This window comes from Bison bison, unplaced genomic scaffold (assembly GCF_000754665.1).
Source record: "Bison bison bison isolate TAMUID 2011002044 unplaced genomic scaffold, Bison_UMD1.0 scf7180017864280, whole genome shotgun sequence".
Lineage (NCBI taxonomy): Eukaryota > Metazoa > Chordata > Mammalia > Artiodactyla > Bovidae > Bison > Bison bison.
In genome coordinates this window covers 980,923-1,006,109 of record NW_011494852.1, presented here as the reverse complement: position 1 = coordinate 1,006,109, position 25,187 = coordinate 980,923, and the positions used below count along the sequence as shown (strand labels likewise).

The window sequence follows — 25,187 nt, the reverse complement described above, 5'->3', positions numbered from 1 at the left end:
TTCAGGAGGGAGGGGACAGCATGTATACCTGTGGCCAATTCATGTATAGCAGTGGCCATCACAATATTGTAAAGTGATTATCCTCCAACTAAAATAAATAAGTTTAAAAAAATTATAATATATCAATTATTTTAGTTTTAAAGTTTAGTATCCATTTTATCAAACTGATACTTGGACAACTCTTGGGAAAACAGAATTGATAATGAAAGAAATACTGAAAGTCAAAAATGAAATGGAAAAAGAGATAGCACTGACCCTCTTTGGGTTATAAAGATGGATCAACTTCAGAAGTAACTCCCATATTTCAGGGCTGCATAAGCCAAATGACGCAAATACACACATGTGGGACGTCCAGAGGTACTTCATTCTGTAAGAAACAGGCAGGCAAAGGTCAACAGCGCCAACTGTGCAGAAGCCGGAGACAGCTGTCAAGGCGGCTATATCATTTGTGATCACTATATTATTTGTGATCACAGAACTTACTAAAACTATGCAGAAACCAACTGCCAAGGGGTTAGTTATTAATTCCATTGCCTTTTGAGAACCATCCTATAAGTAAAAATAGAGGAATATTTGGTAATTAGAACTGGTTTTAAATGGTATTTTGTACTGGGAGAAGACAGTAAATAAGGATATTTTTATGGGAACCATAATCATTAAAGAAGATGATTGTCAGTTTCCAAATTACATTGCTAAACTATGTCAGGTAAAGAGTGGTCATAAAAAAATAAATAGATAAAGACAAAAATACCTCATTGTACTCAATGCCAAGAATCCAAACAGAATCGTGTGTATTAAATTGTAGGCAGTGTCTGGTTTCAGGCCAATTGTGTACTTTCCCATTTTACACATGGACTGCTGATTGGCAGAATCACTGGATAAAACAGCACATATACAAAATTAGTACTTAATTTTAATTCAGCTAAATCTTTGTTAAAGAAGAAGATACAAGAAAGCTATGCCTTCATATATTTAGAAACGTTTTATTTCCCTAAAATAAAGTGAATCAGCTCTGATCAATTTTGAATTTGTTTATGAGGCCAAAATTGTCATACTATAAATATATTATTAGAGTACTTAAAACTGCATAAATTTCATTTTAATTTAAGCAAAACCTTAAAGTCCTTCAATCCCTTCAATTATAAGAGACAGCAAAAAATTTTGGAATCATTGAAACTATAAGAGATCTTCAGAGGTGTTGTAGTACTCATATTTTTCTAGTTTTTACAAATAAGAAGTAAAACTGTATCCATAAACTTGGAATTCAGTAGTTTTATGAATCAATGATCACATTCTTAACCTATCACTGTATCTCATTACATATATCTAACATGATTTTTAAAATCAAATATGGCTACATTAAAATGATTGTTGTACCCATAAAATTAACAATAATCCTTTAACATCACCTAACATCCAGTTCATGTTCTAGTGTCTTTATTTGTTACAACAGCTTTTTTCAGGTAGTTTCTTTGAACCAGGATCCAAAGCTTTCATATTGCATTTCAGTAATGTCTCTTAAATTATCTTTCAATCAACAGAATTACTCCCCCCTCCCAACTTTTTAAGGGCACTGACTTGTTGAAGAAAATGTATCATTTGTCCTGTAACTATCCCCACCTTCAGGATTTGGTTGACTGTCTCCCTGTGGTGCCATTTAATATAATTCTCTATTCTCATACTTTTGATAAACTTTGAACTAGATCTGCTGCTGCTGCTAAGTCGCTTCAGTCGTGTCCGACTCTGTGAGACCCCATAGACGGCAGCCCACCAGGCTCCCCTGTCCCTGGGATTCTCCAGGCAAGAACACTGGAGTGGGTTGCCATTTCCTTCTCCAATGCATGAAAGTGAAAAGTGAAAGTGAAGTCGCTCAGTCGTGTCTGACTCTTAGCGATCCCATGGACTGCAGCCTACCAGGCTCCTCTGTCCATGGGATTTTCCAGGCAAGAGTACTGGAGTGGGGTGCCATTGCCTTCTCCTAACTAGATCTAGAGGTTAATCATCAGGGTCAAGTTCATTTATTTTGGTAAGCACACTTCATGAGGGTACAACGTATTCCATACTGCATCAAGTTGGAAAGCATGTACTGTCTGGTTATTCCTACTCGAGTGATACTGAGATGGACGAGTGAGTTCAGATTTGCACAATTTGTTGTCAAGGGGGAAAGGAAACAACAAGTAATGGCTGCCTGTTTAGGATAAAAATACTTCTTCCATTAAGGCTCCACTTATCCTTCATACAAATCCAGTAGGCTGGGATATGTACAATGCTTCTGTATAACTGCTGACCTATTATTTCCTGGAATTCTCTTTTCACAACTCTAGATACATAAGAAAATGAAAATGATACTCAATGATAATTTTCACACTGGTGATATTCTTTACCTAAGCGTTTTGTATCACAACCCAAACTCTGGCTTCCATTGACACTAAAAGATTACTCCAGACAAGAACATACACTTTCATCCTCCCTTAATACTTGGGAGAATTCTGCAACACCTTTCCCAGTCCCTGCAACTGAGCCAGAACGCTCAATTAATTCTGTGAATATAGAACAGGGCGCCCCTTTCAGTTATATACTGCACACTAATGTAGATGTGCTGTATAAACGTAATAGTATCATCCTTCCTAGCACCAGAAGGCAGGAATACTTTAAATACTTGGCATTGATAGTATATCCTTCAAATTACTTAGACATTAATTCACATTAAGACGCTGTAATTCTTAAGAGACTTTAATTAATGTAGTGCTTTCCTCTAATCAAGTCCTAATATCCCTACCTGGTAGATGAAGATGCTCTAAAATCTTTATCTATAATCATATACCAAATCAGCTTCCAGGGACGGCTCATAGATTCACACTGAGCATGGCAGACATTTTCACACAACACTGCAGGCCCACTGAACTTCCTGCTTTGCATGCAGTCTAGAGTCCTGTCGACACTTGATGTGTCTGGAATAATATTAAATTACACTGTCTAGAATAATTTCCATCTATTTTCACAGGGCTAAATTTTTATCTTGGGCTCAGTATAAAAAGAACACTTCTGAAAGATACTAAAATAGTTTATAGTCAATGAAATATCTTCATGGTTCAATGTTGCTTCACTCTTAATAATCATAAAACACCTCAGCTGAGCTGGGCTCACTGTAATGACTTTCTCCCAGCCAGTTCTTGGTGGCTGTGAATCAGCTCACCAGCACCTTAATTGGCAAGGTAACTACACAGAAAAAGGGCTTCCTTCTGGGCTTCATTACATTTTCACAAATGACAGTAGCTTCAACTTCTTACACTTAATTTTCTTTCAATTTAACATGGATAGTAAATGCAAAAACCTCCATCAGCTTGATAGGTAGGTATTCCATAAGGTTTTAAAAAGTCTTCATACTCCCTGACTTTTTCTTTTAAGTAGGTTAGCAGATTGCTAAGTTTTAAAAACTGTCAATTAATACCTTAAAGACTTTCAGTTAGACGCTAATAATTATGGTCCATTCCAACTTCATAAGCCCTTAAACAAGATGCAACAAAACAAACAATGGTTTGTAAATCAATAATAATACCTGCTGCTGCTAAGTCGCTTCGGTCGTGTCCGACTCTGTGCGACCCCATAGATGGCAGCCCACCAGGCTTTCCCATCCCTGGAGTTCTCCAGGCAAGAACATTGGAGTAGGTTGCCATTTCCTTCTCCAATGCATGAAAGTGAAAAGTGAAAGTGAAGTCGCTCAGTTGTGTCCAACTCTTCACGACCCCCTGGACTGCAGCCTACCAGGCTCCTCTGTCCATGAGATTTTCCAGGAAAGAGTACTGGAGTGGGCTGCCATTGCCTTCTCTGAATAATACCTGCTAATGACAGCTAAAACCAACAAAATACTCTATGCACAAGACACTAAGGACTTTCTGTAGTTTTAACTTATTTCTCACAAAGACTTAATGGGTAAATACTCTTAGTGCTCTCATTCTATAGAAAGGGGAATAGAAATATGGAAAGGTTATGTAACTGGCTCAAAGATCACATCATTCCCAAGTGTGCGGGCCAGGACCTCAACCCAGACCTGGGTGCATGGCAACCACTGCTATTTACCGTCTCTTCACTGTTCCATAACAACTGAGAGGAGAGTCCATGCTAACCTGGGCATGTTCTCCCTTTCAGATGACTGTACTCTGTTCTGTATCTAATGCTTTGATTTTCAATTTAGCAATTTTTCTGCAACACAGAACAAGGTCATTAAAGCACCAAATTAGATTTCTGAAATATGCCATACCTGAGATTACGGAAGGCCACAGCTAATGCTGCAATCACTGTGATGGACAGAACAAATATATAAGCATAAAAAAGCAGAGTGTCTGAAAGTCTTTCAAATGTATTAAAAGGTAGAAGGCCAAATGCTTCTTCACACAGGTATAGGTTTGCATCAAAATCTCTAGGAAATAAAAGGAAAGCAAAGTATTTAATTCAATACAAGATAAGTAAACCTCACATTTTCCCTCAAAACAAGCCTAAAATTAAAATAACTGATAACTTACATTTTAAAGACTCTGCTGATTTAATATAAAAAATAAACACAGACTTTAAATTTAATCATACCTTGTTGCTCCAAATCCAAATTTTGCCTTCAGAAATTTAAATATGTGTTCGTCTGACTTAAGGTTAAGAATTTTCTGTCAGGGAGGGAGAAAACGAAAATCGCTCATTAGTTCCTTATACATGGTTTTCTGATAATTCCCCATTGAATACACTTATTCAATGTCCCATTTCATAGGACTGTATGTGTGTATGTGTAAAATTAGTAAATGCTGAAAACAATTCTTAGAATCAAGAAATTCGAAAGCTGAGATTTTCTTTTTTTAAAAAAAGTTTTTTAATGAAGTATAGTTGATTTACAATGTTGTGTTAGTTTCTGGTATACAGCAAAGTGACTCTGTTATACATACATGTATTTGTTTCCATTATCATTTGCTACAGGATATTGAATACAGCTCCCTGTACGATACAGTAGGAGCTTGTTATTTATCTGTTTTATATATAGCAGTGTGCATCTCAGTCGGACACGACTGAAGCGACTTAGCAGCAGCAGCAGCAGCAGCAGCAGCAGCAGTGTGTATCTACTAATTCCAAGCTCCTAATTTATCCTTCCCTGAACTCCTTTCTCCTTGGGTAACCATAAGCTTGTTTTCTATGTCTGTGAGTCTGTTTCTGTTTAGTAAATAAATTCATTTGTATCGTATTTTAGGTTCCACATGTAAGTGATGTGTAATACTTGTCTGTCTCTGTCCGATTTACTTCACTTAGTATGATAATCTCTAGATCCATCCATGTTGCTGCAGATGGCATTATTTTATTCAAAAGCTGAGCTTTTCAAACTCCCTTTCTTCCTGTTTTTTTTTTTTTTCCTTAGCAGAATCACTTTTGCAAACAAAATCTAGGCTTAAGTTCAATATGAAAAATAGATAAAAGATGAGGTTCTTTGGTTTCAGGGAAAGCGAGATGGCTGAAGCCCCAGTGAGTACAATTTTTTAAATCAGAAAACTGATAATATCATGATCTGAAACCTCAAACAGGAACATAGTCCACAAATCCTATTTTGCTGATATAAGACTCATTCACTCAAAGATAATTCAAGACACAGCAGTAACCCTCAAGGGGTGAAGAGACAAATGCCAGTGTTTATCATTAATGAGTATAATTTTAATTCACAGTATTTTAAATTTATGGCTTACAAAAATTCATACAACTTAAATGGGTGAAGAAATTATATCAGAAGAAAAATGAAGATAGAAAAAAAAATATGATTAATACAGAGCTGAGGTTGGTACATAAAATATATTCACTAGAGATGGGCCACAAATCTCGACTCAAGCATTCTAGCAGAAAATGCAAAGAAGGAAATAAAAACATCTATGCTACTCACAGGGTCGTAAGATTAAAACAAACCAGTTGCTTCTGAAGAGATCCTTATGGTCTTAAAATTGAGACTCAAGAGAAATTTTGCCCATGGGTATATTAAAAACAGTAAGCAGTCTCAAAGAGTATCTCTTCCTAATTCTTCTCATTAGGTGGCTGGCAGAATGTCAAGTGCAATTCAATAGATGTTATTTTTTGGGGGAGTAAAAAACAGTGGTCCAGATATGCAGCTCTCTCCTGGTTTAATCCACACACAGATAACTGAACATCTAGACTGGCAAAATGAACAGACTGCATAACTTTCAGCCAGTCTTTCAGAAATGCTGATTGTTCTGCTCAAATATGTTTTTGGTGAGTACTGACCGATAATGGAGTTTAAGGACGTAGTGACAAGGACCTGGAGTAAAGGTGTTTAATGTAGCTGGCTGAGTGAAGGGTCTTTTTTTCTTTCTTTGACAGTCAACAGACAGGGGGAGGGACTGCTATTCTCCTAGAGGAAGGGTCTGTCCTGGGTCCAGCCTTCCCAGAGGGGTGAATCATCTCCATCAATCAATGTGGCTCTGATAATAAAGCTAGTTTATTTATGAAATCAACCCAATAAAAATCATGTCATTTTTTTTAGTACCGTAGTACAGAAAACAATCTCTAAAAAGTAGATTTTTTAAATTTAGAGATAAATGCTTGTTAAATGCTTTTAAAGCTGAGTTTTTAAAAAAGTTTAATAAACTCAAAGGTGGGTTCAAAGTAGAACATGTTAAAGAGTGAACAGAAATCAAGGACTAAAATAAAGAAAACAATCCTGTTACTGAAACAAAGTTTTACACTGAAATCTGTTTAAAGTAAAACTAGTAACTCTTCAGTAATGCTAAATTAAATATATCATTTTATTAACATACCTTAATAATGTTGTTGAGAAAAAGTGTCAAACATAAAACGACAAATAAATGTAATAATAGTTTCCCAAGTCTATTAAGGAAGTTTCCAGTTTTCAGATTTTTCTAGAAATTAAAAGAGTTATGTTTTAATTTTTTAACATTCATTTAACTTCACAAACATTTAAAATGAGATTACTTAAAAAATTCAAAACATTGAGTCATGCAACATACAGAGAAAATATAACCTAATTTTCATGCGGTAACATTGCTTAAAATTTGTTATTTTCTAATAGTAAATGAATCACTTAATAATAAGCTCCATATGATAAAGAATGTATCTGAGTCCTTTCTGTTTTAAAGACCTCTTCAACCAGAGTATGGAGTCGGCTCCTTAGAAGGTACTCAGCTCATAGTGACTGAAGAAATCTTTTGATGATTTATCCACTGATTTGTATGTCACAGACTATAACCCATTAAATAAAAACACCAGCACAAAAAATAAATTGTGCTCTTTGATATATAATAGTTTTATTACAACACTCAAATAACTTTACAGATTATCAAATATAATAATATCTGAACAGTTCAAAGATGAGTGATAATTCATTTCTAATTAAGGTTAAAAGGATAAACGAGACGTCAGTGTCTGACAGTCAGCTAGAAGCCATTTATTACAATCTTTATGAGGATTTGTCATAGCAATTCTCACTCAAAAGACGAGTAAGAAAATGGATTTATTCTTCCCCAAATGGAAAACAAAACAGCTTCTTGATTTAAAAGTGATTATGAGAAATGTTCCTCATATGCTTATGAGACAGAGAACAGGCTTTGCAACATTGTTAAGGAAAAGACAACTCAAATTTTCTGTAAATTTAAGAAATTTTAATTGTATAATAAAGTCAAAGATCAGGTGAATGTCAAACATGTTATTCTAATAAGTGCCCCAAGGTATTTATTTATTTGGAACCTCAAATTCTCAAAACTGCTAATTTTAACTGACTTTAAAATCAATAATAATAATATAATATGTAAGAATGAGGGAGAGGGGTGTTACTACTTCAAATAACAAGGTGTCCACCAACTTTAAAGACTGTGACAAACTTCCCACAAGCAATAGGTTCTTCTCATTCTTGAGTTCACACTTGAAAAATTCACATTTTTTTCTCTTTTATTTCAACTTTAAACCAACAGCATTCAAATAAGTATCTCTGGCTAATCCTGAATTTAATTAAGATTCCAATTTTTTAGGAAATAATAATGTCAAAACAAAGGAATGATGACATAGCAGAGAGCTTGAAAACGAGTGCTATAAGCATGCACTTCAAAAAAAAATAAATAAATAAATAATGCCCCTACTGTGATTTAGTGGGAGTTTGGTCATAAATTTTCCTTTGTATCCTATATGAAGACATGGTCCAAACAAACACATGTTTTTTAAAAAGTTTAAGGATCAAAAAAAAAAAAGTCCTACCTGAAGTTTTCTTGCAATTAATACCGAAAGGTTAAAACTGATAAGCAATGATCCAAGAATCATGGAATTAAAAAACTGAAGCATGCAGACCAGGAGTAAACCTGTGAGCTGTATACCATACAGCCATGTCACCTGCAGCAACCAAAGGTCAGACGATTAAACAGATTTTATCTGGGGACTCCCACATGCTGACGGGTTGGTCCCAGGCTGAATACATCTCAAGTTTTAAATAATGCAGAAGACACGCCTAGCTTCAAGTAATACAGTCTAAGAAAGGAAAATAAAACATTACACCTTTTAGGTATAGAACATTTTAAGCTTTATAACATTAAGAAGAAAGGAGATACATGAAGTAGAGGAAGCAAACAATGGTATAAATCAATTCTAGAAATAGGCAAATGCTGTTAATAGCTTTCAATTTTCTTCTAAATTCCTTTACAGTTATGGTTTATAATATTTTATCATATTCCAACAATCAATAATTTAATGTATACATTATTTCTCAATCTTTTATTTCCCAATCTTCCCTAATGATGTTGAACATCTTCATGTGTTATTGAACCTTTCTATATCTTTTCTGGAGAAATATCTATCTAAGCTTTTGCCTATATTTAACTATTGAAAGTACTATAAGAATTCTTCATATATCCTAGAAATCCCTTTTCAAACATGTGATTTGCAAATTTTGTCTCCCATTTTCTAAGCTGTCTTTTTACTTTCTTGGTGATACTCTTTGAAGTACAAAAGTTTTTAATTTTGATGAAGTCCAATTCATCAGTTTTTTCTTCTTTTACATACTTGTGATTTTGTTGCTGTTGTTTAGTTGCTGAGTCTGACTCTTTGTGACCCCCCGGGCTGCAGCACATGACTCCTCTGTCCTCCACTATCTCATGGAGTTTCCTAAAATTCATATCCATTAAGTCAGTGATGCTATCTAATATGTTGTCCTTTGCCAACCTTTTCTCTTTTTGCCTTCAATCTTTCCCAGCACCAGGGTCTATTTTGGTGAGTGGGTCTTTGCATTAGATTGTCAAAGTATTGGCGCTTCAATTTTAGTCCTTCCAATGAATATTTAGGGTTGATTTCCTTAAGGATTGACTGGTTGATCTCCTTGCAGTCCAAGGGACTCTTAAGAGCCTTCTCTAGCATTACAATTTGAAAGCATAAATTCTTCAGTGCTCAGCCTTCTTTATAGACCAACTCTCACATCCATGTGACTACTGGAAAAACCATAGCTTTGACTATACAGACCTTTGTTAGCAAAAGGATGTTTCTGCTTTTTAATACGCTGTCTAGGTTTGTCATAGTTTTTCTTACAAGGAAAAAGTGTCTCTCAATTTCATGGCTGCAGTCTGTCCACAGTGATTTTGTGGACAAATCACCTAGAAAATAAAATCTGTCACTGCTTCCACTCCCTCCCCCACCTTCTATTTGCCATGAAGTGATGGGCCCTGATGCCATGATCTTAGTTTTTTTGAATGTGGAATTTCAAGCCAGTGTTTTCATTTTCCTCTTTGATCCTTATCAGTTCGGTTCAGTTGTTCAGTCGTGTCCAACTCTTTGCGACTCCATGGACTGAAGAACGCCAGGCCTCCCTGTCCATCACCAACTCCCGGAGTTTACCCAAACTCATGATCCTTATCAGGATGCTCTTTATTTCCTCTACACTTTCTACCATTACAGTGGTATCATCTGCATATCTGAGGTTGCTGATATTTCTCCCAGAAAGCTTGATTCTAGCTTGGGATTCATCCAGCCCAGCATTTCACACGATGTCCTCTACATATAAGTTAAATAAACAGGGTGATAATATACAGGCTTGACGTATTCTATTTCCAATATGAACCAGTTCATTGTTCCATGCCCAGTTTAACTGCTGCTTCTTCACCTGCATACTGGTTTCTCAGGAGAAAGGTAAGGTGGTCTGGTATACAGTCAAAGGCAAGCCATTCAATATCACAGTAATCCAAGTCTATGCCCCAACCAGTAACACTGAAGAAGCTGAAGTTGAATGGTTCTATGAAGACCTACAAGACATTTTGGATCTAAAACCCAAAAAAGATGTCCTTTTCATCACAGGGGACTGGAATGCAAAAGCAGGAAGTCAAGAGGTACCTGGAGTAACAAGGAAGTTTGGCCTTAGAGTACAAAATGAAGCAGGGCAAAGCCTAACAGAGTTTTGCCAAGAGAACACACCAGTCATAGCAAACACCCTCTTCCAACAATAAAAGAGATGACTCTACACATAAACATCACCAGATAGTCAATACCGAAATCAGACTGATTATATTCTTTGCAATTGAAAATGGACAAGCTCTATACAGTCAGCAAAAACAAGACTAGGAGCTGACTGTGGCTCAGATCATGAACCCCTTATTGCAAAATTCAAACTTAAATTGAAGAAAGCAGGGAAAACCACTAGACCATTCAGGTATGGCCTAAATCAAATCCCTTACAATTATACAGTACAGTGGAAGTGACAAATAGATAATAGATTCAAGGGATTAGATCTGAAAGAATGCCTGAAGAACTATGCATGGAGGTTCATAACATTGTACAGGAGGCAGTGATCAAAACCATCCCCAAGAAAAAGAAATGCGAAAAAGGAAAAATGGTTGTTTAAGGAACCCTTACATATAAATGAGAAAAGAAGAGAAGTGAAGGCGAAGAAGAAAAGATATATCCATCTAAATGCAAAGTTCCAGAGAACAGCAAGGACAGATAAGAAAGCCTTCCTAAGTGAACAATGCAATGATATAGAGGAAAACAATAGAATGGGAAAGACTAGAGATCTCTTCATGAAAATCAGAGATCCCAAGGGAACATTTCATGCAAAGATGGGCACAATAAAGGACAGAAATGGTATGGACTTAACAGAAACAGAAAATATTAAGAAGAGGTAGCAAGAATATACAGAACTATACAAAAAAGATTTTAATGACCCGGATAACCATGACAGTATGATCACTCTCTTAGAGCCAGACATGCAGGAATGTGAAGTCAAGTGGGTCTAAGGAACCACCACTACGAACAAAGCTAGTGGAGGTGATGGAATTCCAGTTGAGCTACTTCAAATCCTAAAAGATGATGCTGGTAAAGTGCTGTACTCAATATGCCAGCAAATTTGGAAAACAGCAGTGGCCAGAGGACTGGAAAAGGTCAGTTATCATTCCAATCCCAAAGAGAGGCAATGCCAAAGAATGTCAAATTACTGCATAACTGCACTCATTTCACAGGTGAGCAAAGTCAAGCTCAAAATCCTCCAAGCTTGGTTTCAGCAGTACGTGAACTGAGAACTTCCAGATGTACAAGCTGGATTTAGAAAAGGCAGAGGAACCAGAGATAAAACTTCCAGCATACACCAAATCATAGAAAAAGCAAGGGAATTCGAAAAAACATCTACTTCTGGTTCACTGACCACACTAAAGTCTTTGTGTGGACTGCAACAAAGTGTGTAAAATTCTTAAAAGGTGGGAATACCTGACCACCTTTCCTGCCTCCTGAGAAATGTGTATGCAGGTCAAGAAGCAACAGTGAGAACTGAACATGGAACAAGAGACTGGTTCAAACTTGGGAAAGGAGTGCATCAAGGCTGTATAATACTGTTGCCCTTTTTATTTAACTTATATGCAGAGTACATCAAGCGAAATGCCGGGCTGGATGAAGCACAAACTGGAATCAAGATTGCAGGGAGAAATATCAATAACCTCAGATATGCAGATGACACCACCCTTACGGCAGAAAGCGAAGAGGAACTAAAGAGCCTCTTGATGAAGGTCACAGAGGTGAGTGAAAAAACTGGCTTAAAACTCAACTTTCAGAAAACTAAGATTATGGTATCTGGTCCCATCACTTCATGGCATATAGATGGGGAAACAATGGAAACAGTGACACTTTCTTTTCTTGGGCTCCAAAATCACTGCAGATGGTGACTGCAGCCATGAAATTAAAAGACACTTGCTCTTTGGAAGAAAAGGGATGACCAACCTAGACAGCATATTAAAAAGCAGAGACATTACTTTGCCGACAAAGGTCCGTCTAGTCAAAGCTATGGTTTTTCCAGTAGTCATGAATGGACACGAGAGTTGGACCATAAAGAAGGCTGAGCACCAAAGAATTGATGCTTTTGAACTGTAGTGTTAGAGAAGACTTTTGAGAGCCTCTTGTACTGCAAGGAGATCAAGTCAGTCAATCCTAAAGAAATCAACTCTGGATATTCATTGGAAGGACTGATGCTGAAGCCGAAGCTCCAATCCTTTGGCCACCTGAGGCAAAGAGCTGACTTACTGGAAAAGACCTTGATGCTGGGAAAGACTGAAGGCAGTAAGAGAAGGGGATGACAGAAGACAAGATGGTTGGATGGCATCACTGACACAAGGTCTGGGAGATGGTGAAGGACAGGGAAGCCTGGCACACTGCAGTCCATGGGGTCGGAAAGAGTCATACATGAGTGAGTGACTGAACAAGACAGCAGATTAAAGACAGAGACATCATTTTGCCGACAAAGGTCTGTATAGTCAAAACTATGGTTTTTCCAGTAGCCATGTACGGATTGTGAGAGTTGGACCATAAAGAAAGCTGAGGGCCAAGGAATTAATGTGTTTGAACTGTGGTGCTAGAGAAGACTCTTGAGAGTCCCTTGGATGGCAAAAGATCAAAGCAGTCAATCCTAAAGGAAATCAACCCTGAATATTCCTTGGAAGGACTAAAGCTGAAGCTCCAATACTTTGGCCACCTGATGTGAAGAGTCAACTCACGGGAAAAGACCCTGATGTTGGGAAAGATTGAGGGCCAGGGTTCAGTTCCCTGTTCAGGCGCCAAATGTTGAGACCAGACCAACAACGAACCAACCTGAGGGAAGAGTGCCACAGAAGAATAAAGAAAAAGAAGACTCAGGGGGGTCTGATGCCATTTACAGGCAAAAGCCCAGATCCTAATCCTTGCATGCCTTTTATTGTTAACTTCTACTTCCTTGTTTGTGCTCTAGAGATATCTGTTCTTTACAATCTCAGACTGGGGATAAAGATGCACAATGCACAGTCCTCAATGTCAAGCCTTCAGGCCTTTCATGACTTTGTTTAGCTCTTCGGTTAGTGACAACCTTTCTCAGCAATGCCCTCAAGGCTCTGGTTACGGGAACAGTCACTAAAAGTTTTCCATCAGTCACGTCAATACTGCAACATCTTGTTTTCAAGATGTCTTTCCGTGATATACTTTTTCCTGCTCCCAGCCCTTCGTCTGGGGGTGATAAGAAAGTCCTTCTTTTTCAAAGAAGCCCTGTTAATTATAGTACAGGCCTGTGCATAGCATATTCCCTACACAGGAAAAGGGGATGAACAGAGGAGGAGACGGTTGGAAGGCATCACCAACTCAATGGGCATGAGTTTGAGCAAACTCTGGGAGACGGTGAAGGACACGGAAGCCTGACATGCTGCAGTCCATGGTGCTGCAGAGAGTTAGACACAACTTGGTGCCTGAACAACAAGTTGACAGCTTGGTTATAACTGCGTTTTTCTTCTTTGTAAGTACCGTAAGTATGTAAGTATGCAGTGCTACACATTTCTCTGCTAGTGCTGCTTTAGTTGCACCCCAAAAGGTTTGATGTGCTGTGTTTTTGTTGTCACTGAATTCAGTTTTCTCAAGGCTGCCTTTTTGACCCATAGATTATTTAGAAGTGCACTATTTAGTCTCCAAGTTTGGAAAGTGTCCTACCTTTTTGTATGATTTCTAGTTTGAACCCATTGATTCAATCCATTGGGTATTCTGCTGTTGTTGGGTGGAGTGTTCTATAAATGTTAGTTAGAGCCTGTTGGTTGATGGTGTTGCTCAGTGCTACATCCTTAATGATTTCTGTCTGGTTCTCAATTGTTGAGAGAGGGTTGCGGATGTCCTCAGCCCTGTCTGTAGGTTTGTCCATTTCTCCTTTATAGTTCTGTCAGTTTCTGTTTCATATATATTGTGGCCCTGTTGTTTAGTACATGTGCATTTAGAGTTCTCATGTCTTCTTGGTAGATGAATACTTTTTTCAATATACAGTGTTCTGGTAATTTCCTTTGTTCTCATGCCTACTTCATCTGGTATTAATATAGCCACTCCTACTTTTTTTGGTTAATATTTGCAATGGTGTTATCTTTTCCAACTCATTTAGTTTCAATCTTCCTATATTGTTTGTTTTGTGTGGAGTGAATTTCTTATATAAAACATTTTGGTTGTGTATTTTTAATCTGCTTTAACCCATCTCTTCAAATTTTTGTATTTCATTGCTATGTGTGTGTTAGTAGCTACGTGTGTGTTAATAGCTCATTCGTCTCCGACTCTTTGTGACCCCATGGACTATAGCTCACCAGACTCTTCTCTCCATGGAATTCTCCAGGCAAGAATACTGGAGTGGTGTGCCATTCCCTTCTCCAGGGCATCTTCTCAACCTGGGGACTGAACCCAGGTTTCCTGCACTGCAGGCAGACTCTTTACCATCTGAGCCACCAGGGAAGCCCTAAATGATTATTGGTATGCTAGATCTTAAAATCTGTTATTTTATCATTTGCTATTTGTTCATTCTGTTTTCTATTTGTTTTCTCTTTTCTGCCTTCCTGTGGGTTCTGATAACATGAATTCAAGTTCTTGCTATGGTCCCACAGGTCTCTGAGGCTCTGTTCACTTTTTCCAGTCTATTTTCATGTTCAAATTAGTTAACTTCTAAATTGTCCTATCTTCAAGTTCACTGATTCTTTCCTCTGACCATTCCAGTCCACTGCTGAATTGATCTTCTGAGATTTTTACTTTCATTATTGGAATTTTTCAGTTGTAAAATTTTCACTTGCTTCTCCTTTTTATCTTTCAAATCTCAGTTGAGAGTTTCTATTTTTTCGTTTGTTTCAAGTGCGTCTGTAATTGCTCAGTGACAGTTTCATGATGGCTGCTTTAAATTCCTTGTCAGATAATTCAACTTTTGTGTGTCTTGGTGTTGCCACCTGTTGATCCCTGCTCATTCAAGAGATTTTCCTGGTTCTTAGTTTAATAAATGATCTTCAATTGTACCATATGATATTATGGATCTTGGAACCTTCTGTAAACCTTCAGTGTCAGCAGACCTCCTGATACCATCCCAGCCTCATGCCACTGAGGAAAGAGGGATGCTGTCTCATTATTTCCAGATGCATCTGGCTGTCCAGGGTGCCCATTTGACCTCTGCTGACTTTTAAGGGGGTATCTCATTACTGCAAGGTGAAGATGAAAGTTTAGGCTCCCCATAAGCCATCTGTTGACACCATCCTGGCAAAGAGGGGAAGGGATGTCTTATTACCAATAGTTAGAAGTTGGAGGTTCTCCATGTGGCATTCATGCTTCACCCTTTTCTTGAGGCTTTTCCCCCCCTCTGAATCCATTAGTACTTCCTGGTTGTTAACTTCTCTAGTACTTAGTCTGAGATAAATACAGCAAAGAGAAAATCGAGGGAACTCACTGTCATGTTTTTCCTTTGGTCTTGAGGTCTCTAGGCACAGTCTACTTTCTTTTCTCCACCTCTCAAAATCTTATGTTTGTTTTTTATATAACATCTAGGGCTGCTTTTAATTGTACTTAGGAGGAGGAATAAGGAGAAGTGCGTTTACTTCATTTTATCTGGAAATAATTTATTGAGTATTTTAAAATTGCCTCCCAGGTATTAATCACTAATGTGTCTTGTTTTCACAACAGGTAATCTCTATATTCTTAGTAAAGGAACAGAATTAATTACATGCTTAATAATAACATTTACTGTTCTATTTTATACTTTTAAATTCTGTACACATTTCTCACTGAAAACTTCACTTTTGATGGTAAGAGACTTTCCATCATCCATGAAAAGATGACACATACTGAAAAAGATAGTTTTTTATCACCACATCAGGCTCTGAATTTGTATTATCTTTTTCTGTATCAATTATTCTGACTCTTTCCCATGTGACATGATTAGAGATCATGATTCCAGTTTATGAAGAAACTAAGGCTCCAAGAACTTATATCAGTTGACAAAGCTTAAAGAGCTAGTTATTTTCAGAACTGATAGTAGCAACTTGGTATTATAAGCCAGGATCCTTTCATTATGATACTGTTCCTTCTTAAATTCTGATACTACTTCTAACACCAACAGAGTTTCAAATATGAAAAGTTCGGTGAAGTTTAGAACTGAATATAAAATAAATCAGCTGTATTATTCTTTAGTTTTGTGTGTGTGCCAAAATAGTATCTTTTATTGTTTTCTAATTAAAAAGTAATAATAAATGTTCATTATGGAAAATTCAAGAGATCTATAGAACAAAAAGAAAATAAGAGTACTAAGCACATTTTGTTGTTGTTTAGTTGCTAAGTCATATCTGACTCTTTTGTGACCCCATGGACTATAGCCCACAAAACTCCTCTGTTCATGGGATTTCCCAGGCAAGAATACTAGAGTGGACTGTCATTTCCTTCCTCAGGGGATGTTCCCCACCCACGGATCAGATGACTGCTAATACTTTAAAGTATATATTTCTGGAAACTTTCCTTTCTATATACATGTTTTATTTTTGAAAAAAAGGGAGAAGGATTATATATATGGTTATATATAATACGGTTATATATAATACTAATGGTTATATATAATACTCTGTTGCATAGTTAAGACATGTTCATTTAACAATACTCTACTGCTATTGACTTAGGTCATTTCCAGACTTTTCTTATTACAATACAACTAAAATGAACATCTTTGATTATTTCCTTATGATAAATTTCAAGACGTGAAAGTCTGGTGAAAAGACAAACACATTTTCTTGGGCTTTTGATACTTACTGTAAAAATACACTAGAGAAAATTATATACTACAAAAAAACTTCATAGTTATATTTTCAAAATTGCTCATTATTTATTTTTAAATTTCTTCTATTAATTAACTAATAAATCAATTTACTTATGTTAAAGTGTACAGTGTTCTTTTGAATGTGCTTGTTGGGGGTGGGGGCAGTGATATGAAGAAACCAACTGGCCTAGGAGTGTATGACAAGGAGAAATACAGAGGCATCTGGGCACTCCTTCCCCTTAACTTCCAAGTCTCCATGAGCAAAGTATAAAGAGTTAACAAAACAGGAAAGCAAATATAAACCAACAGGAATGGACTCAGCTTCATTTGTACATATAGCTTTTACAGGCACGTGGGTTCCATTATTATTATCCAAAATCACACATATACATATACACACATACACAGTTTAGCTTTCGCTTATCCACCTGCTTTCTTTTCTAATTTTTTCTAAATTAAAAAATTTTTATTTTATGTTGCAGTTTACTTGATTAACAATGATGTGTTGGTTATTAGGTGTACAGAAAAGTGATTCAGTTATACCCATATCAGTATCCATTCTTTTTTGATTCTTTTCCCATTTATCCACCTGCTTTCTTTACTGTATTTTACCTTCATTATTTTGCTTTCTCACATTCCATCCAAATTATACTCTCTTCATTTTTTGTCCAGCTCAAGCATCTCATTTCTGTGAAACCTTTTTAGCCTAAAAATAACTTTCCTCTTCTAGACTTCTAGTGCTTCAATTCAGTCAGTCAGTTCAGTCGCTCAGTCGTGTCCGACTCTTTGCGGCCCGATGAATCGCAGCACACCAGGCCTCCCTGTCCATCACCAACTCCCGGAGTTCACTCAGACTCACGTCCATTGAGTCAGTGATGCCATCCAGCCATCTCATCCTCTATTGTCCCCTTCTCCTCCTGCCCCCAATCCCTCCCAGCATCAGAGTCTTTTCCAATGACTCAACTCTTCACATGAGGTGGCCAAAATACTGGAGTTTCAGCTTTAGCATCATTCCTTCCAAAGAAATCCCAGGGCTGATCTCCTTTAGGATGGACTGGTTGGATCTCCTTGCAGTTCAAGGGACTCGCAAGAGTCTTCTCCAACACCACAGTTCAAAAGCATCAATTCTTCGGTGCTCAGCTTTCTTCAGAGTCCAACTCTCACATCCGTACATGACCACAGGAAAAACCCTAGCCTTGACTAGACGGACTTTTGTTGGCAAAGTAATGTCTCTGCTTTTGAATATGCTATCTAGGTTGGTCATAACTTTTCTTCCCAGGAGTAAGCGTCTTTTTTAATTTTATGGCTGCAGTCACCATCTGCAGTGATTTTGGATCACTAATGCTAGTGCTTTATTACTTTATGTAGTGCTAGTATTACTACAAATTGATGTCTATCTATCTATATATATAGAGAGAAATAGATATATAGATGTATATATTAGACATCTAATTGTATAGACATCTTCATTTCCAAGTTAGATGGCAAACTCCCAAAGGATGAGACATCTTATATGGGTTCCCACCTGTGTTTTCTGTGCTGACTGATTTTAATGTTTCCTAATTCAGATTCAGTCCGTTTTCAAAGATTGCTACACCTCTTCTGACATGGAATATGTGAGCTCAACTCTTCTCTATGAGATTATATTGCTGCCCTAGGTCTGGAGATAATATTTCATTGTACTTGGGAAATACTTGTTACTGTTACTTTAGAATAGTAACGATGAACAACTTAAAATTATACACAATACATCATAACATAGTTCTGCATGTGACAAAAACCATGCAGTTAAATGACAGCAGCACACGCTGGGAGACGAACAACAGTTTCCTTCTTAATTTCCTTATTTCGTAGGTGGCCTCTGGCCAATCAACAGGGATTCAGATCCCACATGGTAAACGTTACTATGAACATTTTATAAAGTACCACAGAAAAGTTGTTACACATCCACTGATTTCCTTGGGGGGAGAAAGGATGGGGTAATACACAGTAACACATTTTAAAACAGCTATCCTATATTTTAACATTTAAGTAAACTCTATAAAGGACAATTGACTCAGACACTTGTGCTCCAAATAAATATGTCTTTTAATGTAAAATAAGCAAGATAAAAGTTAAAATCATCAAACTAGGCTGTATAAATTATTCAACTTCAACTGACCACAACATATTTACATTACAGTTAAGAAGCAGCTTCAACTTTATCATTAAGCACGTGCATATTTTGAGCTCATTCTATGATATAAAACATTAAACAATGACCATCTCAACTGAGAAAAGAAAGCAAAGCTTACCTTCATTGCTGGCAACATGTCTAGGGAGTCCAGTATGAACAGCACTAATGCTTGCATCAGCATCATAAACTGATTAAATTGCCATGTTAGACTAAAGAGAAAAGTTGATATGAAAATGGCAAGAAGTGTCAGCCTCTGTAAAAAGAAAATCTTATATAATTTACACGTCTCTACTGATAAAAAGCCTCTCAGACAAGTGTTCTCAAGAGCAGCCAATATCTCTATAAACAAAACAGAAAAAAACTATAAAACGTTGCTCTGAAAACTCTTGCATTTGTTACTTATGCTCTAAATATCCTAAAGTGACACTTTGCATATAAATATTCACATACAGTATGTGTACTCCATATTATTATGGAGGCGATAATGCACCAAGTCACATCTCAAGAGCAATCGCTTAAAAATTCTGACAGCTCTGCAGGAATTTTGTGTGGGTTTGCTGCAACTATTTAAGGGCAGATGATACAAAGAACATTTTTAACATCGAAAATGAAAACATTTTCTTTGTAAAGTAGGGAAAGGCTTGGGAAAAAATTTTAACTCAAGTTAAAAAACTAGTCGTGGAATAAGAACTATCAACAGACACGGGGACACTATGAACATCACATTTTCTGAAGCTTCTAAGATAAAACTGGAGAACTAAAAATAGACACAAAGGATTGTAAAAACTTACTTGAGAAAGAGGCTGTAAGTTTGGTCTCAGGAAGTATGTAATTGATGCTATCTGGATTGCAAAGAATGGCAGCGCCCAATTCTCTCTCAGGGGGATGGTAAACTCCACCCTTGTGGTATCTATTCTGTACACGGAAAACACGAAGGGCCAAAGGGGTAATTTTTACTATCGCTACCTCAAAGACTTCCTGAAGTCAAAGACGTGTTACATTAAGTATATTTAGATTTTGGTTCTTGGTTCTCAATAATTTGTCCCTATCATCATCCCTGTAACATAAAACTGTCATTGGGAAAATTTAAATAACCTGTCCACAGGTAGACAGGGGTAGAACTGGTAGTGTTTTATACTCGAGTCTTAATTTTGTCATTGATTAATAACTGGTAAAAATGGTACTGAAGAATTTATTTACAGAGCAGCAATGGAGAAACAGAGAATAGACTTATGGACATGTGGAGAGGGGAGGAGAGGGTGAGATGTGTGGAAAGAGTAACATGGAAAATTACATTATCATATGTAAAATAGATAGCCAACAGGAATTTGCTGTATGGCTCAGGAAACTCTAACAAGGGCTCTGTATCAACCTAGAGTGGTGGGATGGGGACGGAGGTTTAAAAGGGAGGGGATATATGTGTACCTATGGCTGATTCATGTTGAGGTTTGACAGAAAACAACAAAATTCTGTAAAGCACTTATCCTTCAATAAAAAACAAATCAATTTAAAAAATGCTGGTAAAAACTGCTTGACCCACACCCCCCCTAGAATGTGAACCCCCAGAGGGCAAGAATAGCTTTCAAGTTTGTACATCCAGTACAAGAACCATTCCTACACACACTAGGTTTCCAACAAATGTCTTTTATTTACTTTTAATAGAAGCAAATTTGACTTTTAGCAGGAATTATATGTTAGATTAAAATGTTAAGAAGCAGCATAACACAGCAGTCTCACACTTTGCATCTGAATTCTGATTAAAACTCAGCATGTGTGTGCATGTGTGTGTGTGTATAGCTTTCTATATAAATATATACGCCTAATAAATAGTCTCATATACATGTCTATGCATATAATTTAACCTTTTACATATATTTATATATATAATATATACTATAAAACTCAACCTTTTAAGCTTCAATTACTTCATCTCTGAAATAGTAATAATAATAGTACCTACACTATAAGGTTGCTAAAATAATAATATAAAGCACTAATGTAAAGTGCTTGGCATATAGTAACCACTCAATAATGTTATAATAAAAAGTAATTTGTTGAGGTTTAACTAGCATTTGAACTCATGTTCAAATTTTAAGACTGATACTGAATATTGATGTTGCTTTTACGGGTCAGGCAATAATTCGATATATCTTGAATATGTTTTTTAAAAATGCTATTTCAGAATGCTCTGGCATTTGGAAATTTATATATATTAATTAAATAATGTAAGAACTTCCTTACGTTTGTACAGTGCTTTATGCTTTGCTAATTAGGAGCTCCACACAATTTTATTGAGGTTGATAATAAAGATATTATCAAATGTTTTAAGAAATGAGATTTATGACTAGAGAAATATTAATCATACAGCAAGTTAGTAACAGAATTGGGACTATTATAAATGATTCTCTTGACTTACAATTCAATGTTTTGTTCCTCAGTTGTAGATATATTAATACAGAAGTAGGACTTCCTATGTTACTAAATAAAAACTTCACGAGGTAACCCAAAGAGAAAATGGTGGTTGTTTAGTCACCAAGTCATATCTGATTCTTTTTCAACTCCATGGACTGTATCATGCCAGGCTCCTCTGTTCATGGAATTTTCCAGGCAAGAATACTGGAGGCGGTTGCCACTTACTTCTCCAAGGGATCTTCCCAACCCAGGGATCAGACCCATGTCTCTGGCACTGCAGGTGGATTCTTTACCGCTGAGCCACCAGGGCTTCCCCAAAGAGAAAATACTCTCACACATGGAAGAACTACCTTCTTTAAACTGGAAATGAAGTAACTTCATTTTCTAAACTTACACTTTAGAAAGGGAGAAAGGAATACTGATTCCTACTCACCTATTTGTGACGTACCAGAAGGCTGCTAACAGTCCTGAAAGCCACGTACCACTCAGGAGCCAGCTGGTTATGTAAAGAGCTGTGACATAAATTGCTTGGAGTCCAAATAAGGTGTAAATATAAAAATAAACTGGTTCTATATATTTCTGTAAAAGGGAATGATAAAAAAATGTTTGTTACAGAACTCCTACTCCTACTCATTGCCACTTAAAAAACATGCAAGTGGAAATTTAGTATTTAGAAGTTTGGTATCAATTCCAAGAAATAAGCACCCATCACTCCTTCCCATATAAAAGTGTGCTAGCAGCCTTCTTTCTCAGTATCAAGAGCAGAAGAGGGAAGTTCCTGAGCACTTTGGCTTCAGAAAAGTTTTACACCTAGTTTTGTCTAGCATTCCCTTATTTAGGTGAGGAGGGTCACTGTGATCTGCTAATCTTCCAGGTTTTTCTTTTCTTTTTTTTAATTCAAAGGTAAATGAAGAGTGATTACACATTTCCAATTGAAAATACTTACCAGCTTTCAAACTGCACACTTATAAGCCTCGAAGTATCTATATGTAAAAATATCTTATAAAATACAAATAAAAAGCAAAATTCACAATATGTAAAGAGAAAATTAGCATACTGTTGTTTTTATATCAAGACAGCTGAAGATCAGAAAAACATTTCAACACTTTGACTTTCATCGGATATTAAATTCAATGTCACAGATCACAACGTACCTGTATGGGCAGAACTCTATATAAAATACTGAGAAAAACCTCTTGGTAAATATTCATTCGTTGAAGGAGGTTAATTGTCCTCATAGATTCCGTTTTGTTATCATATATTAAGCCACGAAAACCTAAGATTAATATTTGAAAATTCAGGAAAAGATAATTATAATTATTCATTCAAAACTATTCACAGATTCTTTAATATATGTCAGAGAATGTGCTAGATATTGGGGACATAATATAGTCCTATCCAAAAAAGCTTGGGCTTCCCAGGTGGCTCAGCGGTAAAGAATCCACCTGAAATGCAATGCAGGAGATGCGGGTTTGATCCCTGGGTTGGGTAGATCCCTTGGAAGAGGGCAGAGCAACCACTCCAGTATTCTTGCCTGGAGAACTCCATGCACAGAGAAGCCTGGCAGGCTACGGTAAATGGGGTTGCAAAAGAGTCGGACACAACTTAGCGACTAAACACCACCACCACCCACACACAGCTTACCCCCCAATATATCACATGGACACTTGTTTAAATGTTTACACAAACATAAGTAAATTATAACTTTCGTGATGTGAGAGAATCTTCTACAGAAATTTGCACAAAGGATTTTATATTTTCCTGCCCTGCCTTCCTGTCATGGGGCCTATTAGGACCTCCTTGGGGAGAATACATGAAGCCTCCCTTACTCCCCTGGGAGGGGTTTGGCCATATGACTTGCTCTGAGCAATGGCATGTGAGTGGATGTGACAGAGGTCATATCAGCAGAATTTACTATGTTTCCACTATGTTTCCAGAATCCAACATGTTTCCACTAGCAACCTTGCTTTCCCCTCTGCTGTGATAACAGTATGTTCTACATAGGGGTTGGATAATAAGAGCGAGAAATAAATCTGTTGTTAAAGAATTCCACTGCTGTAATTTGGTCACCTGTTACTGCAACCAAGTCGACTATTCAACAGAAGGTATGAATAGACAGTTTACAGAAGAACATGCACATGGTTCTTACACATTTGAAAAGATGCTCAACCTTACCCCTACTAGAAATGCAAATTAAAACTTCACTGAGATAACACTTCTCAACTACCAGCTTGGAAACAATCAAGAAGCTTGACAATATATTCTATTAGTGAGCCTATAAGGGAAAGGAGTGTGTCAAGGCTGTATATTATCACCCTGCTTACATGCAGAGTACATCATGCGAAATGCCTAGTGGAGAAAGCACAAACCGGATTCAAAATTGCTGGGAGAAATATCAATAACCTCAGATATGCAGATGACACCACCCTTATGGCAGAAAGCGAAGAGGAACTAAAGAGCCTCTTGATGAAAGTGCAAGAGGAGAGTGAAAAAGCTGGCTTAAAACTCAACATTCAAAGAACGAATAGCATGGCATCCAGTCCCATCACTTCATGGCATATAGATGGGGAAACCATGGAAACAGTGACAGACTTTCTTTTCTTGGGCTCCAAAATCACTGCAGATGGTGACTGCAGCCATGAAATTAAAAGATACTCACTCCTTGGAAGAAAAGCTATGACAAACCTAGACAGCATATTAAAAAGCAGAGACATTACTTTGCCAACAAAGGTCCATCTAGTCAAAGCTATGGTTTTTCCAGTAGTCAAGTATGGATGTGAGAGTTGGACCATAAAGAGTGCTGAGTGCCGAAGAATTGATGCTTTTGAATTGTGTTACTGGAGAAGATGCTTGGGAGTCCCTTGTACTACAAGGATATCAAACCAGTCATTCCTAAAGAAAATCAACCCTGAATATTCATTGGAAAGACTGATGCTGAAGCTGAAGCTCCAGTACTTTGGTCACCTTATGCAAAGGACTGCCTCATAGGAAAAGACCCTGATGCTGGGAAAGATTGAAGGCAGGAGGAGAAGGGGACAACAGAGGATAAGACGGTTGGATGGCATCACTGACTTGATGGACATAAGTTTGAGCAAGCTCCAGGAGCTGGTGATGGACAGGGAAGCCTGGTGTGCTGCAGTCCATGGGGTCACAGAGTCGGACATGACTGAGTGACTGAACTGAACTGAAGGTACTTTCATACAGTGTAGCTGGGAAGGCAAAATGATATAATCCTTATGTAAGAGAATTTGGCCTAGAGAAGGCAACGGCAAGCCACTCCAGTACTCTTGACTAGAAAATCCCATGGATGGAGGAGCCTGGTGGGCTACAGTCCATGGGGTCGCTACGAGTCGGATGCGACTGAGCGACTTCACTTTCACTTTTCACTTTCACGCAATGGAGAAGGAAATGGCAACCCACTCCAGTGTTCTTGCCTGGAGAATCCCAGGGACGGCAGAGCCTGATGGGCTGCTGTCTATGGGGTCGCACAGAGTCGGACATGACTGAAGCGACTTAGCAGCAGCAGCAGCAAGA

General features: G+C 37.3%; 1 protein-coding gene across 4 annotated transcripts in view; it reads right to left on the bottom strand.

The window, feature by feature from the left end:
* The window catches only part of DPY19L3 (dpy-19-like 3 (C. elegans)), a 73,868-nt gene that overhangs the window by 16,787 nt on the left and 31,894 nt on the right, over positions 1 to 25,187 (bottom strand). For all 4 annotated transcript variants that reach the window (XM_010848918.1, XM_010848920.1, XM_010848919.1 and 1 more), the window contains 10 exons: positions 22,808 to 22,929; positions 22,087 to 22,232; positions 20,033 to 20,156; positions 19,360 to 19,494; positions 8,248 to 8,379; positions 6,798 to 6,899; positions 4,585 to 4,658; positions 4,262 to 4,420; positions 752 to 874; positions 256 to 367 (listed from right to left, as the gene is read on the bottom strand). In XM_010848918.1, the coding sequence (XP_010847220.1) occupies positions 256 to 367; positions 752 to 874; positions 4,262 to 4,420; positions 4,585 to 4,658; positions 6,798 to 6,899; positions 8,248 to 8,379; positions 19,360 to 19,494; positions 20,033 to 20,156; positions 22,087 to 22,232; positions 22,808 to 22,929 (1,229 nt within the window). The remainder of the gene's footprint in view (positions 1 to 255; positions 368 to 751; positions 875 to 4,261; positions 4,421 to 4,584; positions 4,659 to 6,797; positions 6,900 to 8,247; positions 8,380 to 19,359; positions 19,495 to 20,032; positions 20,157 to 22,086; positions 22,233 to 22,807; positions 22,930 to 25,187) is intronic.